Source organism: Octopus bimaculoides, chromosome 2 (genome assembly GCF_046866305.1).
Source record: "Octopus bimaculoides isolate indiv1 chromosome 2, ASM4686630v1, whole genome shotgun sequence".
Lineage (NCBI taxonomy): Eukaryota > Metazoa > Mollusca > Cephalopoda > Octopoda > Octopodidae > Octopus > Octopus bimaculoides.
The window spans coordinates 88,126,802-88,146,861 of NC_142929.1; the positions used below are offsets into that span (position 1 = coordinate 88,126,802).

A 20,060-nucleotide genomic window follows, 5' to 3' on the forward strand; every position below is an offset into this window, starting at 1 on the left:
AGCTAAAAATTAACAACAGATATAATGATAAATTTAGTGAGCAGGCTGGATTTCATCAGGACTTGGTTCTCACTCACTTCCAATTCATTATTGTCTTTCAGGTCATAACAGAGGTGTTTAAGTTCAGTTGCTCATGGAAACTGCTATATGCTGATGACCTCATTCATAGAGCTAAATCTGCTGTAGAATTAGAAAGGAAACTCCAAGAGTGGAAGCAGAACCTGGAATTAAAAGGCTTCAAAGTCAACTCAGTAAAGACCAAAGTTTTAGTTAGTAGGAAAACATACAAAATTCTCCTTTCATCAGGAAAATGGTCTTGCTCAATATGTAGAAAAAAAAATGAGGTCATATTGAATATGGCTTATCCAATGCAAACTACAGACACTCATGAGGTACTGTGGAACCACAGGCAAGTTAACACAGATAGTAGACTTTGTGCAGGAGCAATAAACTCTAAGAGCACACAGGAGATAGACTTTCTGCAATGTCAAGGAGGTTCCTTAGAAGTATTAGACTGCTTTTGTTACCCATGTTATCTTATCAGCAGTGGAGGAGGATGTTCTGCAAGTATAGTTGCTGGAATAAGAAATGGATGGAGAAAGTTCAGAGAGCTATTACCTCTGATGGTATCAAAATTTTTTCTCTCGAAATAAAAGACAGATTATATGATGCTTTCAACCATGTAACAATGCTACATGACAGGGAAACATAGGCCCTGAATTAAAAGGATATGTGAAGACTTGAAAGAAATGAAGCTAGCATGCTCCATTGGATGTACTAAGTCAGCATGAATGACAAAGTAGAAATGTTTTAAGAGAAAAATTAGACATAAAGAGAAATCAGATGTGTGCCTGAGCAAAAGTGTGCTGGTATGGTTATGTAATTCATATGACAATTATATAAAGAAATACTGATCACTTAAAGTGGATGGAATTTGTGGAGGTGAAGGAAACCCAGGAAGATCTGGGATAAAGTGGTAAAGACTGTCTCAGGAGTTTGAATCTCTTGGAGAAGATGACAAAGGACTAGGATGACTGGTGATATGCAGTGCTCAAGAAGACCCATCCATCTTGGTGTCTTGGTGAAACTGAGGTTCTGGAAACATAATGTCTACATACACAATTGGGCCCTTTACCTTATCAAATCCACTCTCCACCTCTTCATTCTCTACCACTGATCTCTTTATCACTTGTTCATCTGTAGTATTTCACTACTATAATTAAATAAGGGCAGAACTACATATTTTATCATCTTTTCTGTGATTCTAGTTACTTTTCTCACTACCTGGAACTCTTCCCAGCTAGTTCTAATTCTAGAAACTACACTTTTAGAGTATCCTCCTCCACTGCTTGTTTGGTCACCAAGGTAATAGAAACAATTTACTTCTTCTAAGGACACCCCCTGGATACTTGAAGAAATCTATTTCCTGTGTGTCTTTAGGGTTTATTGTTCCTATACATCTACTATGCACAAAGATTACTTTCTCTGTTAACCTTCCTCTGATTCCACTGCACCTGTTATATATCCCTAGCTTGTACTGAGTACACCATATAGAATCTGTGCCAAGTGGCTTCACTCTGCATGTTTTTTTACATTCATTACTATGGCAACACTCTGGAGACTTATTGATCATATACGATAGACTCTCCTTTGTTTGTCAGTCGTAATGCTTATGTTGAATGGAACATTTGAGTCCCACCAACAATTTGCAAAAATGTTGCATGTATGAGGATTATGGGCCAGTGCAGGTGTTATATTTGCAACCACTTTTCCCCTTTGTCTTGTACCCCTAATCCTCTTTGAAACATTTTGACATGATGATCTCCGTTTTGTTTTCTCCAAAGTTGCACGCACGCACGCACACGCACGCACACACACACACACACACACACACACACACACACACACACACACACGGTGCCTGGTCAATTTGCTGACGGCAATTTGTCATCATTGAATTTGTTCTCAGTCAATTCGCCAAGGTCATTAGAAAAATGGAAGAATAAATATTTGAATTAAAAAAACCATTTATTTTACGGTTTGCTGCGTTACATATTTATTTTTTCTTAAAATTTAAGATTGTGTGCTTTTAGAAAAATAATTTTGTGAATTGGATCATATTTTTCCATGACATTTTTTATATGCAGGTTCATACCTCTGTATTTTTTCTTTTGGCTTGGTTCTTCTCATTGCATAAATTTCTGCAGTTTGGTACTGGCAAACCTTTCCTCACATTTAATCACATCAACAGGTTTTCAAATATTTGGATGACTAATATTCACTGTGTTTTTCAGCATGCTGTGGTAGGCTTCTAAAACCTGTCATACATCTCCATCATACATTGATCCCAAACATTCCATATAGGTAATGGAATTGGATGTTCAAGGCATCGCCTCCTCTGTCTTCTTCCTCAAAGTGATCCTATATAATTATTTTCAAAATAGGATACAACTGAGTGTGGAATATCATCATCATTTACAAGTTGTTCATATCCACCTACAATATCATCAACTAGTAGGATGGCAAGAGCAACAAAACACTGCAGTTTTAGACTAAAACTGTTATCTTCATGATATCTGCAGTTTAATCCTCCTTCCACAACAAGCTTGTACGTATTTTGTCCTAAATGAAACAAGTAGCATGCCAAATTCGACCCAGGAAACGATTCCAGAAATCCTGTATGGGCTGCTTTTTCGAAATCCATAATTATATTGTCAGGTCCCTTATTCTGCAGTAATTCATTTACTTTGGCAAAAAGTCTACTATATGTGTCTTGACTTTTGTCAGAGAGCAATGCAAACAATCATGGGACATTAAAACTATCATTTTGAATGTGAAATATATATAACTGAAAAAATATACTAGAGCAGCACTTAAATGTTCCATCTGCTGCCCAGTTCTTGTGTTGTTTTAACTGTCGAAGTGCTTCGTCACTTGCAAATATTAGTATCCGTTTTGAATCTTTCATCCTGTTGTCATATTGTAAAAATGTTGCATCATTGTTAAGGTTGGAATATTCGCTTGGAATGGAAAACCCAACATTTGTAAGAGGGGTGGCAGGATAGTTGGAATCAGCTTGTCTCCAACAGCTAGTATTCCTATTAAGCTGTGCAAACAGAGGTATTTGCAACAATGTACAATCATTTAAATTCTGAACTTCACTACTGATAATTCATTGAGGGGCATCACAAGATGAAATCGACTTTACTTTAATATTTGAAACTATTATCCTTGCATTTACCTCTGCAGCAATTGAAGCGTGATTATAGATCCCAATCTTCCTAAGCTCTTTATAATTTTCATCTGTATGAAGTCTCACCTTGCACACTTGATTTTCGCACCTCCAGTATATCTTCAATCCATCTGCATTCAACTTATTTTTTGTGTATATATAATTTTCTTGATTGATCACTTTGATTTTTCCTTTCTCTGAAGTTATGATCTTGCAGATAGTCATGTTGATGGGTAGGCATATTGAATAAATTAAATTCAATTTGCTTGAAAATCTTTGTTTGTAAACTGTTCAGTGCAGATACTTAAGAGAGAGAGAGAGAGTGTGTGTGTGTGTGTGTGTGTGTGAGAGGTGGTGTTAAAGAAAGGAAGAAAATATCTAAAACTGTCCAACGACAATTTTAATTCCAAAGTGATTGTTCTAAACTTTCCCTTGAAAATCACATTTAAAAGTATTTTTGGATGAATTGATCAATGACGAATTGACTGGGGACAAATTAACCAGGGATGAATTGTCTTAGCACCATACATATATATATATATATATATATACTTTATTTAAAAGCAGCAGAAATATAACAAAAGACTGTTACTCTGAGTTTCACGTTCCCGTTCATCGGACAGTTTTGTTAGAAATGGGAAAGGAATAACAATGCAATCAAAAGTGATATAAAATTTAAAACACATGGATCTGTTTGATTGGTTGTTTCAAATAACGGTCATGGATGCATAATGAACAAAACAAATGAATTTAATATAGATTCATCCTATCTTTAAAAAATATCAAAGAAAACCTTAAATAGAAAAATGGGCTCAAAATACATATTGTAAATAATTAATCATATTCGAATTAACACATTAAAATCAAATCAAATAAAATAAAATATACGCTGCATTCAAAATAAAATAAAATTACAATAGCATATATGCATATACGCATATATATGGTCTCTCAGCCCTCCAATACTTCCTTGACCGCCGCCCTGACCCCACACCTAGCACCCCTACCCTGCTTCGTCTGGCAGAACTCGTCCTCACCCTCAACTGCTTCACGTTCGCCGGAGATACCTACCAACAGGAATCTGGGGTCGCGATGGGGACGAGAATGGGGCCCAATTACGCCAACCTCTTTGTTGGTTACATTGAGGCCCAAGTATTCTCCCAATTCTCCGGTCCGACCCCGGAACTATACGGTCGCTACATAGATGACTGTATAGGAGCCACCTCCCTCTCCCGCGAACAGCTCTGCCTTTTCATCTCCTTCCTCTCTAACTTCCACCCCGCTCTTGACTTTACTTCCACCATCTCTGACACCTCTGTCAACTTCCTCGACATCTCTCTTTCCATCAACCCCCCCTCCAACTCTCTCACTACCTCCGCCTTCTTCAAACCCACTGACCCCCACTTCTACCTCAACTTCTCCTCCCATCCATTCCACACCAAACGAGCCAGTATCTTGCTCGTCTGTTCATGCATCGAGGATACCCCTCCCACCTTGTCCAATCCGCCCTCGCCCGCGCTCGTCGAATCGACCGCACCACCGCCCTCTCTCCTCCCCCACACCAATCCCCTAACCGTACCCCCTTCCCACTCCGTTTCCACCCTGCCACCCTACCCCTTCGTCGGAGGATCCTACGGGCCTTCCGTCGCCTCCAGCTCGATCCCACTACCCACCCCATTTTTCCCAACCCACCCCTATCCGCTTTCAAACGCGCCCGCAACCTACGCGATCTACTGGTCCGCACTACCTTCTCCTCTTCCTCCCCACCCCCACCCGGCTCCTTCCCGTGCTCCAGATCCCGCTGTCACACCTGCCCCTTCATCACCAACACTACCTCTGTCACCGGATCGAACCTACAAACACTTCACATTCCACACAGTTTCACCTGCACCTCCTCCAACCTTATTTACTGCATCAAATGCACCCTATGCAACCAACTCTACGTGGGGCAGACGGGCCGCCGGCTGGCCGACCGTTTCACCGAACACCTAAGGGACGTTCGGCTAGGTTTGGACTCCCCCGTCGGCCGTCACTTCCAACTGCCCAACCACTCTCCCTCTAACATCTCCGTTTTTGGCCTCGCCCTGCACCATGGGTCCACTCCCTCGCGACTCCACTTGGAGCAATGCTACATTTTCAACTTTAATTCTTCTTTCCCCTTCGGACTCAACGCAGCCCTCTCTTCCTTATGACTCTCCCCTTTACGTCCCTGCAACACTTTACATAATTTTTTTTTTTTAAACCCCCCCCTCGTCCCCTTTACATTATATCCATTATTCTCTTGTTATTACACTTACTTTTTTCCACTTTTTATCTCACCACTACCTACACGCACACATACCCACACACCTTACATATATACCGCCCACATACATATACCGCCCTCATACATATACCGCCCACATACATGACAAACATACATACGCGCCCTCACACACACATAGCCGAACGCACATATATACACACACACACCCATATATACGCGCATGCCTACATACACAGCCGCATACACATGCACACACATACACACAGGAGTGCACACACAAAATAACACACATACCTGGCACACATATGAACGCACACACATAAACACACACATACACACCCCTCACATACATAAAATCACACACACACATACACAACACACATACACACATACACATATACACACATGCACACACACCTCTCACATACACAATACTCACTCACATACATAACACACACGCACGCACGAAAACATACACAATATACACATACACGCACGCACAAAAAAATATACACACACGCGCACACAGAAACACATACAGACACACATAAACACACACACCCGTACCTAACACTCACAATCCCGCACCACACGCACATCCACACATATACACACACACGCACACACCCACATACACACACACACGCACACACCCACATACACACACACTTCTCACCAACACTACACACTCACACAGACACGCATACAATCATACACACATGGGCATAAACAACACACGCATATACAATAGCAAACGCACGCACACACACGTACACAGCAACGCACATACACACAACATACACATACACACAAACACACACGCACGCACAGAAAACATACACATACACACACGCGCACATACAAAATACACACACACACGTACACGTACCTAACACCTACAACCCCACACAAACACGAACACACACACACTCAAATAACCACCTGTTGACCTTCTACCTACACTGTCTATAGCGTCCACTAACCAGTCCTGCTACTAATTTCTTCCACTACGTCATACACACACACACACACACACACACAAACACACTAACAGATAAACCACCAAACCATGCACACACACACACACACACACACACACACACACACACATACATACGCACACACACGTTCTGTTATCACACACACACTCGCAGACTTTCGCACACGCACAGATTCATCTCCCTTTTTCACTCTCCTATCTTAGAAAGAACTTTTCCCCCACCACCTCCTCTTCCGGTCTTTTCATAATGTAACCTCGTGGGCATCGGTACCATTTTCCTCTTTCTCCGTTCTTCCATTCTCCGAACTTTCCATCTTTCCGACGAAGGGCTACGCCCGAAACGTCATACACTCTCTCTTTCCTTTCCTGAGCGTCCAATAATACTATCCATATCACGTCCTCACTTTGTTGTTTTTTTGTTATTGTTTTTTTTAACTATATATATATATATATATATATATGTGCACACACACACACACACACACAAGAAGGTACATAAGTGCAAAACATTGGGGAAAAAAATGTGGAAAAAATAGTACTCAAATACCAAAAATATTCACAAGCCTGTTACTCAGAATTTCATGTTCCTGTTCATTGGATGGGAACACAAAACTCTGAGTAACAGTTCTGAGAATATTTTGCAGCTTTTATAATAATGTGTATATATATATATATATATATATATATATATATATATATATATACCAGCATGGGAATCAAACATTGGACAATGATGATGATGATGATGATAATGAGGATGATAATAATCCAGACAATTTTTTGAAAAATAACTTTCATTATTCCTCATCAAAACAGACCCCTCTTAGAGTAACCACCTGGTCTTGCCATTTTCACAGACCAAGAATCAACTTGTCATTTTCTATTGAAAGAACTGACCAACTGTATAGATATAAACACATTTTTTTCTTCCTTCTCTCTTCCTTCCTTTCTTTCCTTCTATGTTCCATTGACATTAAGAAAAAATACATTTTTTCACTTTGAAAACGTTTTTCTTTCAGACTTCCTGGTGAGCTGGCTGAACCAAAGTAAGCATCTGTTCCAGCCACCTACTTAAAAATATTTTTTTTCTTTATCTCCTGTTCAAAACACTTCCTTTCAGATACACACACACACACACACACACACACACACACACACACACAACACACACACTCTCTCACTTTCACCCTCCACTATCTCTCCATTCCTCTCCCTCTTTTCCTACCCCTTTACACTGCACATTACTCTTCTTGTCTCTCTCTCCACCCCAACCCATTCACTAATACTATAACAAGAGACAAATCCCTTCACACCATTTAAATCTGAAGAATCTATTAGAGTAGATGAAAATATGTGATTTGTAAAAACATATGACATGTTTATAAATATTTGTATGTGTACAACCATCCAGATCTCTGAATACCTTATTTTTTTCTAATATATATCTGTACATCACCTCCAAAGCTTGTAATATATATATATATATATATATATATTTATAAATAAATAATATGTAGATATATGCATATATCCATACATATATGTACATACCTACATCTATATGTATACATACATGCATATATGGGTACAGGACAAAAAACGTTAAACACAATGAGAAATGAAAACATAAAAACGAAAACAGAAAACGAACTTTTTTTCAAACAATCAAAAATAAACAACAAACAGAGAAACGAGACATGCAACATAAAGAGTATATCCCTTCGTCAGTTGTCCCTGTTCCATCTACTCCGTGTTTCGAAGGCAAGGACAATATGCAACTTCGTTGGAACAGTCCTTCCCGCAAAGCAAATTAAGTAAAATTTGGAATTTTTTGTGGAGGGTGAAAGTGTTAACAAGAATAGGACAGTGAGAACAAGACAGTAAAAACAAATACATACATACATACATACATACATATATATATATATATATATATATATATATATATATATATATATATATATATATACACATACACACATATATATATGTGTGTGTGTGGTGTGTATTTGTGTGTGTATATATGTATGTATGTATGTATATATATATATATGTATATATATATATATTAGCTATGCCAATGCCACAAAAGTAGTATAAGCAGTCAAGGAACCTTCTGATGCTAATCTTCTACAGAAAGACCTTGATGCCATATATAAATGGGCTGAAGAAAACAACATGCAAGTAAATTCGAAGCCCTTTGCTATCAGCTAGCTGCAACAAAAATACATTGGAGCAAAATGAGCAGCAATCCCACAGACAAGTACAGTGCATAATCTGGGGATTGATACAAGCAATGACACCACCAAGATGGTGGCAATATGAGAACTTTCAGATTAAGGGACCAGCAAACTATACTGGTTTTATGGAGGACATTTATACTCAGTTGTCTGTGATCACTCCAGAGTGCCAAGTTAATAGTGGTGCTATAATAGGAAGATTGCATCAATGGAACAGCTTAGCTACTGAGAGAGACTGAAGGAGCTACGACTCTACTCCCTGGAGTGGAGACAAGAGAGCTGTGCAATGATATAGGTATGGAAGATCCTAGAGGGGCTGGCATCAAACTTTGGTATTGAGAGCCATACCAGCCCCTGGGCTGGATGTTACTGCACTCTTCTGAAGGTCCCAGCTATCCCATCTAGAGCGAAGGCCATGTATTGCAATAGCTTGGGATTCAAGGGCCCACAACTATTTAAAACCTTGCCAAAACATCTGAGGGATCTTCATGGGGCTTCATGGAGTGGAGTTAAATGTTTTCAAGAAACAACTATCCAAGGAACTAGATGAACCTATATCATTGCAAGAAACTCAAAAGAGGGCAGCAGTGTCAAACTCTCTTCTTTACCAAAAGCCAATTGCATATGATTGACTTTTGAAAAGTTGATTACATTGATAGTGATCCAGTATGGCCACAGTCTTTAGGCTGAAATGTATAAAAGAAAAGACTGTATATAATATCATCATCATCATCATCATCGTTTAACGTCCGCTTTCCATGCTAGCATGGGTTGGACGATTTGACTGAGGACTGGTGAAACCGGATGGCAACACCAGGCTCCAATCTAAATTTGGCAGAGTTTCTACAGCTGGATGCCCTTCCTAACGCCAACCACTCAGAGAGTGTAGTATATATAATATACATATATAGGTTCAAAAAAACACAAAAAATAATAACAAAAAAACAACAAAGTGAGGACGTGATACGGATAGTGTTATTGGACGCTCGGGAAAGGAAGGAGAGAGAGTATGACGTTTCGGGCGGAGCCCTTCGTCGGAAAGACAGAAAGTTCGGAGAATGGAAAAATGGAGGAAGAGGAAAATGGCACCGATGCCCACGAGGTTACATTGTGAAAGGACCGGAAGAGGAGGTGGTGGGGGAAAAGTTCTTTCTAAGACAGGAGAGTGAAAAAGGGAGGTGAATATCTGTGCGTGCGCGAGAGTCTGCGAGTGTGTGTGTGATAACAGAATGTGTGTGTGCGTATGTATGTTTGTGTGTGTGTGTGTGTGTGTGCATGGTTTGGTGGTTTATCTGTTAGTGTGTATGTGTGTTTGTGTGTGTGTGATTCTTTGCGTGTCTGTGTGAGTGTGTTGTGTTGGTGAGAAGTGTGTGTGCGTGTGTATGTGTATGTGGGTGTGTGCGTGTGTGTGGATGTGTGTGGATGTGCGTATGTGTGTATGTGTGTGGATGTGCGTGGGATATATATATATATATATATATATATATATATATATATATATATATATATATAAAATATATACATATATGTGTATAAACATATTATATGTACACACATATCTGAATATATATATATATTTATATTATTAATAAAATTATTAACAATATTCTTAGGAAATCAATATTCGAATTTCTGAAAGATATATGTTTTATATGACACAATAATCATTTTGAATTATAATTAAAATTAAAAATATACAAAATATAAATGTGTATAAAAATATATGTGTACATAAATGTATATAAAAAATATGCGTAAGTGAGTGTAAATATAATTCGATTAAAATATTATGAATGTCTAAAATGCATCTTATGATTGTTTCATGGTTTTTCTTGCCTTTATAATGTAATCTAATATAGACAAGCATATTGGTAATAATTCTGCTCTTCAGAGATGTATAAAGTTATTATTAAATATGTGAAAATGAATGGTATACATAATAAAATACTCTATAGGATGATGTTAATTAAAATATTAAAAAATATTAAGAATATTAAAAATATTAAAATTTACTGTCCTTTGAGAATTTGTAAATCCAATCCATCATATAATTTGGAAATTTCATAGTTTTCCCTTGTAGATATTTTATATGATATATACTTTTTGATGTTGGTATGTTTTTCAGAATATTTGAGAATCACAGTACATTATTAGAGTAGAGTCCATCCTGTTGTTAGATTTATTGCGTTATTTCGCAATAATTAAATATATAATATTATATTGGTAAATCCTATGAATCACATCCAATATTTAAATGTTCCATCCACTGCATATATTTTATTAAAAAAATTTGTCAGAAGATTCTATTTCAAATTTAAATTTAATTTAATATGAATGTTATTATTACTTACAAAAGTAATATAGTAGAATCTAGGTTCAAATTCTTAAGTGTTCAGATTTAACATATTTATTTTAAAATTTAATTTAATATAATTATGAACGTATTGTAAATTACTAGAATTTGAGTTCAATTATTAAGTGTCTAGATTTAACACATATATATACCTAACACTTATATATATATATATATATATACATATGTTAGTTTATGTATATATTGATATTATCTCAGTTTAAAAAAACTTTGACAATGTAGATATGTTAATAGTTACCATGGGTAGCAAAAATTACACAAAAAACCAGGATATCACACCCGTTTTATAGGTAGAGACACCAAGTTGAAGTGATGCATTTTGAGTAGATATGAATAATAACAATTGTAAAAGACTTAATATAGTATATAAATGCATAGTCACAGTAATTAATAATTCACATAAAATAGTATACATAGGGAGAATATACAAATAATAACAACAGACGAGGACAGGTGGTGTAAATAACAAAAGTATATATTAGTATGACGCTCGGGAATACGGAAAGTCTTTGACGTTTCGAGCTACGCTCTTCAACAGAAAGAATACGGAGACAAGGAGAAAAACACGGAGAAAAAAAAAAACACGGAGAAAAAAAATTGAGAGAAAAAAAAAAAAAAAAATTGAATAGTGTTCAGTGAACGGTCAATCATAATAATGGAACTCCCTATACATAGGGAGTTCTATTAATTTTAAACAATGATATCTAGCGCATATACATTCATTTAAACCAAATATAAATAATAATACAACTTCATTAGCCACATACATACAGAAACTCAATAAAAACAAAATTAATTATAAATTGGACTGGTCAATAATAAATTCTGCCATACCATATCCACATAAATCAAATAATTACTGTTTATGCACATTAGAATCACTGCATATATTACTATATAAATTTGACAACCTAATAAATAGCAAGTCAGCCTCGATATCAGCATGTAAACATAGGTACTACAAAACCTTTAAATATTATAATAGATCCAAAAATAAGGTAGAATAGAAAACAACACATGTGTGTATTTGTATAAGCATTTGTATTGATATGTAAAAAAAGTATGTATATACGTGCTAAATCTAGACACTTAATAATTGAACTCAAATTCTAGTAATTTACAATACTTTCATAATTATATTAAATTAAATTTTAAAATAAATATGTTAAATCTGAACACTTAAGAATTTGAACCTAGATTCTACTATATTACTTTTGTAAGTAATAATAACATTCATATTAAATTAAATTTAAATTTGAAATAGAATCTTCTGACAAAAAAAAAAAAAAAATTCTATATATACTTATCTCAATTCTTACCAAATTTTTTAATAATAAAATATATGCAGTGGATGGAACATTTAAATATTGGATGTGATTCATAGGATTTACCAATATTATATTATATATTTAATTATTGTGAAATAACGCAATAAATCTAACAACAAGATGGACTCTACTCTAATAATGTACTGTGATTCTCAAATATTCTGAAAAACATACCAACATCAAAAAGTTGTTGTTGTTGTTGGCACTCTGTCGCTTACGACGTCGAGGGTTCCAGTTGACCCGATCAACGGAACAGCCTGCTCATGAAATTAACGTGCAAGTGGCTGAGCACTCCGCAGACACATGTACCCTTAACGTAGTTCTTGGGGATATTCAGCGTGACAAGGCTGGCCCTTTGAAATACAGGCACAACAGAAACAGGAAGAAAAAGCGAGAGAAAGTTGTGGTGGAAAAGTGCAGCAGGGTTCGCCACCATCCTCTGCCGGAGCCTCGTGGAGCTTTAGGTGTTTTCGCTCAATAAACACTCACAATGCCCAGTCTGGGAATCGAAACCGCAATCCTATGACCGTGAGTCCGCTGCCCTAACCACAGGGCCATTGCGCCTCCACACATCAAAAAGTATATACGATATAAAATATCTACAAAGGAAAACTATGAAATTTCCAAATTATATGATGGATTGGATTTACAAATTCTCAAAGGACAGTAATTTTTAATATTTTTAATATTCTTAATATTTTTTAATATTTTAATTAACATCATCCTATAGAGTATTTTATTGACTGGCACCCATGCCAACGTCGTCTCCTTCATTGGACACGAAACTCAGCTTGCGAAGACTTATTGGGGCAAGCGAAATCGTGATGGCACCTGTGCCCAGCGTCACCTTTCTGGCACTTGTGCCCACGGCATGTGTAAGGACATTCAAGAGAGATTGTTGCCAGTGCCCCTGGACTGGCTCCTGTGTGGGGGGCACATAAAATACACCATTTTGAGCATGGCCATTGCCAGTACTGCCTGACTGGCCTTTGTGCCGGTGGCACGTAAAAGCACCCACTACACTCTCTGAGTGGTTGGCATTAGGAAGGGCATCCAGCTGTAGAAACTCTGCCAAATCAGATTGGAGCCTGGTGTAGCCATCTGGTTTCACCAGTCCTCAGTCAAATCATCCAACCCATGCTAGCATGGAAAGTGGACGTTAAATGACGATGATGATGATGATGATAATAATAATTTTATACATCTCTGAAGAGCGGAATTATTGCCAATATGCTTGTCTATATTAGATTACATTATAAAGGCAATAATATCCGCGAAATGATCGTAAGATGCATTTTAGACATTCATAATATTTTAATCGAATTATATTTACACTCACTTACGCATATATTTTATATACATTTATGTACGCATATATTTTTATATGCATTTATATTTTGTATATTTTTAATTTTAATTATAATTCAAAATGATTATTGTGTCATATAAAACATAAATCTTTCAGAAATTCGAATATTGATTCCCTAAGAATATTGTTAATAATTTTATTAATAATATAAAAATATATATTTATCTATTTGCTCATAGTAATAGAGCACTTAATATAAGTTCAATAAAATATTCCTTTTGAATATTCATTATAAATTTTATATATATATGTGTGTGTGTGTGTGTGAAGGAGCTTACGATCGTGAGGTTGTGAGTTCAAATTCCCAGACCGAGCTGCATGTTGTGTTCTTGAGCAAGACACTTTATTTCACATTGCTCCAGTTCACTCAGCTGTAAAATTGAGTTGGCTACGTCACTGGTGCCATGCTGTATTGGCCTTTGCCTCTCCCTTGGATAACATCGGTGGTGGTATGCATGGGCAACTGCTGGTCTTCCATAAGCAACCTTACTTGGACTTGTGCCTTAGAGGGTAACTTTCTAGGTGCAATGCAATCCCTTAGTCATTTATGTCCAAAGGGGGTCACCCTCACCCTTTATATCTTTATATATATATATATATATATATATATATGTATATATATATATATATATATATACTGAGAATTTAAAAAAAACAAAAGATGAAGATGAGTGTTTAAACAACAAACATGTATGTGTATATATATATATATATATATATATATATATATATACATATACATATCTGTAATGTGTATATGTGTGTGTGTGTGTGTGTGTGTCTGAATGTGTATATGTATACACTCGCGCACACACACACACATGTATATATATATATATATATATATATATATATATATATATATATATGTATACACACACACATGTATATACATAAATACACACACACAAGAGTGACTGTGTGGTAAGAAGCTTGCTTTCCAATCACATGGTTCTAGGTTCAGTCCCAGTGTGTGGCACCTTGGGCAAGTCTTCTACTATAGTCTCGAGCTGACCAAAGCCGTGTGAGTGGATTTGCTAGATGGATACTGAAAGAAGCCCATCATATACATAGTTACATGTGTATGTATTTGTGTGTCTGTGTTTGTCCTCCCACCATCGCTTGACAACCAGTGTTGGTGTGTTTACGTCCCCGAAACTTAGCAGTTCGACAAAAGAACTGATAGAATAAGTGCTAGGCTTACAAAGAATAAGTCCTGGGGTCTATTTGTTAGACTAAAGGTGCTGCTCCAGCATGGCCACAGTCAAATGACTGAAACAAGTAAAAGAGTGAAAGAATATATATATATATATATATATATATATTTATATATCTATTCAATATACACACATACACACACATACAGAGTATGATAGATAAATTGTCACCATTCTGTACTTTTAATTTTGCGCATGCGCATTGTTTGACTTTGATTTTGTTGGCTGCACAGTATATTAGAGTTGGTCGTGCATTATCTGTGAGAAAAACAGCACCATGGCACAGTTTTTTCTGCCAGAAATTTGCAAACAACATGCTGTACTGTTTGGCATTCATACCAGAAGCTCCAATATGAACATTTCTGAGTGTTTGGGTGTCGATCTGAAGATAGTGCAATTTGAGGACATGTATCGAGAGTGATAAAAATCAAACATCCAGTCAACGTCATAGTGTTTGGAGTGATCACTAGTGATGGTGACGTTATGCCTCCATTTACTTTCTCACATGGCCTACATCAAGTGCCTGGAGGAGGTAGTGCTGCCCTGGGTCAAGAGGGTGGCTGCTGGAAGACCCCAGCAACAGGATTCTGTACGATGCAACACAAGCAAAAGAACTCAGTCATGGCTGTCAGACAATTTCTTATTTCTTTACTGCCCACAAGGGGCTATACACAGAGGGGACAAACAAGGGCAGACAAACAGATTGAGTCAATTATGTCAACCCCAGTGCATAACTAGTACTTATTTAATTGACCCGGAAAGGAGGAAAGGCAAAGTCAACCTCGGCGGAATTTGAACTCAGAATGTAGTGGCAGACAAATACCGCTAAGCATTTCACCCGGCGTGCTAATATGTCTGCCAGCTCGCCTGTCAGACAATTTCTGTGACCACATTATCCCTAACATCTGGTCATCTATCTCCCCACACTGCATCCCCCTTGATTATTATGTGTGGGTCACAGTTGAGCAACAGACCAATAAAACTCGTTATAACACCAAAGATGAACTGAAGGCAAAGATTATGGTAGCATTCACCAACTTAAACAGAAGAGTTGCAGAAGATTCCAAAGTCGTCTGGAGTTGAAGCCAATAGCAATTTCATTGAATAAATTTACTCTTTAGTATTTCAAGATAGTTTTATGTAATTTTGTTAAATATATCTGTTAAAATGAAATGTCAGTGTTATTTTCATTTTTGCGTAATTTAGATGACAGTTTCTTCACCACACCCTGTATATATATATATATATATATATATATATATATATATATGTATATGTATATATATATATATATATATATATATATATATATATATATATATATATATATATATATATACACACCATAGTTAAGCTCTATGGTCTATTCATAATACTTACTTGGCATTACCTGAAATGTCTGGGTCTAATTGACACCACTACCACTCATAACCTCCTATATATATATCTATATATATATATATATATATATATATATATATATATATATATATAAACCGGCCTTATCTAACTTTAATATATATATATATATATAAAATCGTGCTTACCTAACTTTAATATATATGTGTAATGTTAGTGTGCATACACAACAGAGTGTAAGCGTCCTGAGAGAAAAGTTGGACATAAGAAGCATCAGATGTGGTGTGCAAGAGAGATGACTGTACTGGTGTTATGTATGGATGAGGACAGTTGTGTGAAGAAGTGTCGTACTGTAACAGTGGAGGGAACCTGTGGAAGATGTAGAGCCAGGAAGACCTGGGATGATATGATGAAAGACAACCTTCGAACACTGGGCTTCACAGAGGCAATGACAAGTGACCAAGACCTTTGGAGATATGCTGTGCTTGAGAAGATCTGGCAAGTCAAGTGAGATCGTAGCCATGGCCTATGCCAGTGTTGCATAACCGGCCCATTTAAGAATACCCTTCAATCGTTGGGCAATATGCTGTGCTTGAGAAGACCTATTGAGTTAAGTGAAATTGTTGTCGTGGCTGATGCCAGTATCACCTGACTGGCACCCGTACCTGTGGCATGTAAAAAGCACCATTTCAAGTGTGGTTGATGCCAGTGCTGCTGGACTGGCTCCCATGCCAGTGGCATGTAAAAAGCACCATGCGAGCATGATTGATGCCAGTGCTACCTGACTGGCCCTTTTGCTGGTGGTACATAAACAGGACCCACTACACTCTCGGAGTGGTTGCATTAGGAAGGGCATCCAGCTGTAGAAACCTTGCCAGATTAGATTGGAGCCTGGTGCAGCCTCCTGGCTTGCTAGTTCTCAGTCAAACCATCCAACCTATGCCAGCATGGAAAGCAGACGTTAAACAATGATGACGATATATATACATATATATACAGGGTGTGTAAGGTATTTGAGGATATACATTTTTGGGTCATTGCTGCATTTTTCCCTAACTGTGTATAATCTTTGTTTCAGAAAATAATAATGGCAGACTCTAAGCTTTCTCAAGAAAAGAAGAGACATGCTGTTACTGTGGTTATAAAGGCTGATCATAGCAATTTAGAAATATCTCGATTTTTAAAAGTTGCCAGATCTTTCATCTGCAAAGTTTTTAAGGAGCTAGAGACTGAAGATAGAAATGTATCACCAGTATCAAAGCGTAGAAAGCATTCTAAATGCTCTGAAATCATCAGAACACCTGAATTTATCCAGCAAGTTCAACAGACCATTGATTACAATCCCAGAAAGTTCATGAGGTCAGTTGCAAAAGATATCCATTTGTCAGAAGGAATAGTCAGAAATGTTGTCCATGAAGACATCAGTTATAAGTCTTATATGATGAGGAAAGATCTGTCTGAAAAAGCAAAAGAAAATCACTATATCAGATCTAAAAGGCTCTTAAACAAGCTGAAAAATCCAGCAGAAGATTTGATTTGGTTTTTCTCAAATGAGAAAAACTTTAACCAAGATCATCAAAAAGTTAACAGAAGAAATGACAGGTGGTTATGTGCAGACCTTTCTGAAGTTGCAGGTGTTATGCATACAAAATTTCTTGCAACTGTCATGGTTTTAGGCGTTGTCAGCAATGAAGGACGTGTGATGCCTCCTTACTTCTTTCCATAAGGCCTTAGAATTAACTCTGCCACCTACATTGAGGTCTTGGAAATAATTGTTAAGCCATGGATAGACAGTGTATGCAATGGAAGGTCATATTTGTTTCAGTAAGACTCTGCACTAGTAACACAGGAGTGGATGGGTGAAAATTTTCATGATCACACAACCCCTAACAGTTGGCCTCCTAATTCCGCAGATCTCAATCCATTGGACTATTACATGTGGAGTGTGTTAAGAGAGAGGTCAATGAACATGCCCATAACACCAAAGATTCTTTGAAAGCTGCCATAGTCATAATAATGTCCAAAACGAACCAGGATCACTTGATTCGAGCATGTAGATGATTTAGAGATCTCATATATTAGGTTGTTCTGAAAATAATGGCTGCTCTAAGTGTTGCATTTTGAAACGCAATTTTATCATAGTATTTTAATTATATGTTAGGTGAATTTCGACATACTTAATAACTGATGTATGCTCTTTAATAATTTTCTACTTATTTTAAACTGAAAACATTCTTGAAGCATAGGTGAACATGACAAAAAAAGACTTTTGCTTACTTTTCTTGCATGAGTTCAAGCTTGGGCACAATACCTCCCAAACTGCTGCCAATATCAACAGAGCATAGGGAGAGGGGTCCACAAGTGACTGCACAGTGCAAAGGTGGTTTCAGAAATTCCATAGTGGTGATGAGAGCTTTGAAGATGAAGAAAATGGAGGACGGTCATGCATCTTGACAATGAACAATTGAAAGTAATTGTTGAACAAAACCCACATCAAAGTATCAGAGAAATGTCTCAGGCATTTGGTGTTGGTATTGCAATAGTCTCATGCAATCTGCAGAAGATTGGTAAGATGAAAAAGCTCGATAAATGGGTACCGCATGAGCTCAATGAAAAATCAAAAAGTTCGGCGTTTTGAAGTGTGCTTGATTCTCTTTTTGCAAAACACCAATGCTCCTTTTTTTGACTAAGTAGTCACTTGTGACGAAAAGTGGATCCTTTATGATAACCGTAAATGATCAGGTCAATGGCTTGATCATGATGAGTCTCTCAAACATTTCCCAAAGTCAAAGTTGCATCAGCAAAAGATTATGGTAACTGTCTGGGGGTGTGCATTTGGTGTTGTCCATTACAGCTTTCTGGAAGCCAATCAGAGCATTACAGCAGGGATTTACTGCAATCAACTCACTGAAATGCTCATTTGCAAAAAATGAGACCTGCATTGGTGAATCAGTGTGGACCAATTCTGCTCCATGATAATGCAAAGCTACATGTTGCAAGAATGACACTGCAGAAACTCACAAACTTGGGATGCGAGACTTTTACCACATCCTCCATATTCTCCTGATTCCACTGACTGCCATTTTTAAAGCATTTAAACACATTTTTAAGTGATAAAACTTTCAGGTCCAAACCAGAGGTGGAATCAGCTTTCAAAGATTTCTTAGCATCAAAGCCAATAAGTTTTCAGCATAAATAATCTCATTGATTTATGGCAGAGATGCATAGATGTTGGTGGTTCATACTTTGACTTATCAAAACATTTTTATTGTTAATTTTTTCCAGAATAAAATTGTTTCTGAAATCGGCCATTATGTTTGGAACAACCTAATAGAAGCAGTTGTTGAAGCTGAAAGTAGTTTTATTGACTAACAATATAGAAAAGAAGCTTTATTTTTACCCTCATAGCATTTTTTGATAAATAAAGTTATTATCTGTTATTATATATCTGCTATTTTTATAAACATAAATCTGTCCTCCAATATCTTATGCAGCCTGTATATGTGTGTGTGTGTGTGTTTGTGTGTGTGTGTGTATATATATAGACACAGACACACACACACACACACACACACACACACAAGGTTACCATGCCAAGTCTTATTCAGTGAGCTCACTACAGGGTTACCCTCTTTGAAGACACAAGGACCAACTCAAAGCAACACTCAAAGCCTC

At 36.9% G+C, this 20,060-nt stretch overlaps 1 protein-coding gene across 3 annotated transcripts in view; it reads left to right on the plus strand.

The window, feature by feature from the left end:
- Window positions 1-20,060, plus strand: part of LOC106875806 (uncharacterized) — a 144,884-nt gene that overhangs the window by 60,153 nt on the left and 64,671 nt on the right. Inside the window, exon 2 of one of the 3 annotated variants that reach the window (XM_089347130.1) lies at window positions 7,518-7,544. The exons of the other annotated variants lie outside the window; for them this stretch is intronic. Coding sequence (XP_089203256.1) covers window positions 7,518-7,544 — 27 coding nt within the window. The remainder of the gene's footprint in view (window positions 1-7,517; window positions 7,545-20,060) is intronic. 3 annotated transcript variants of the gene reach the window in all.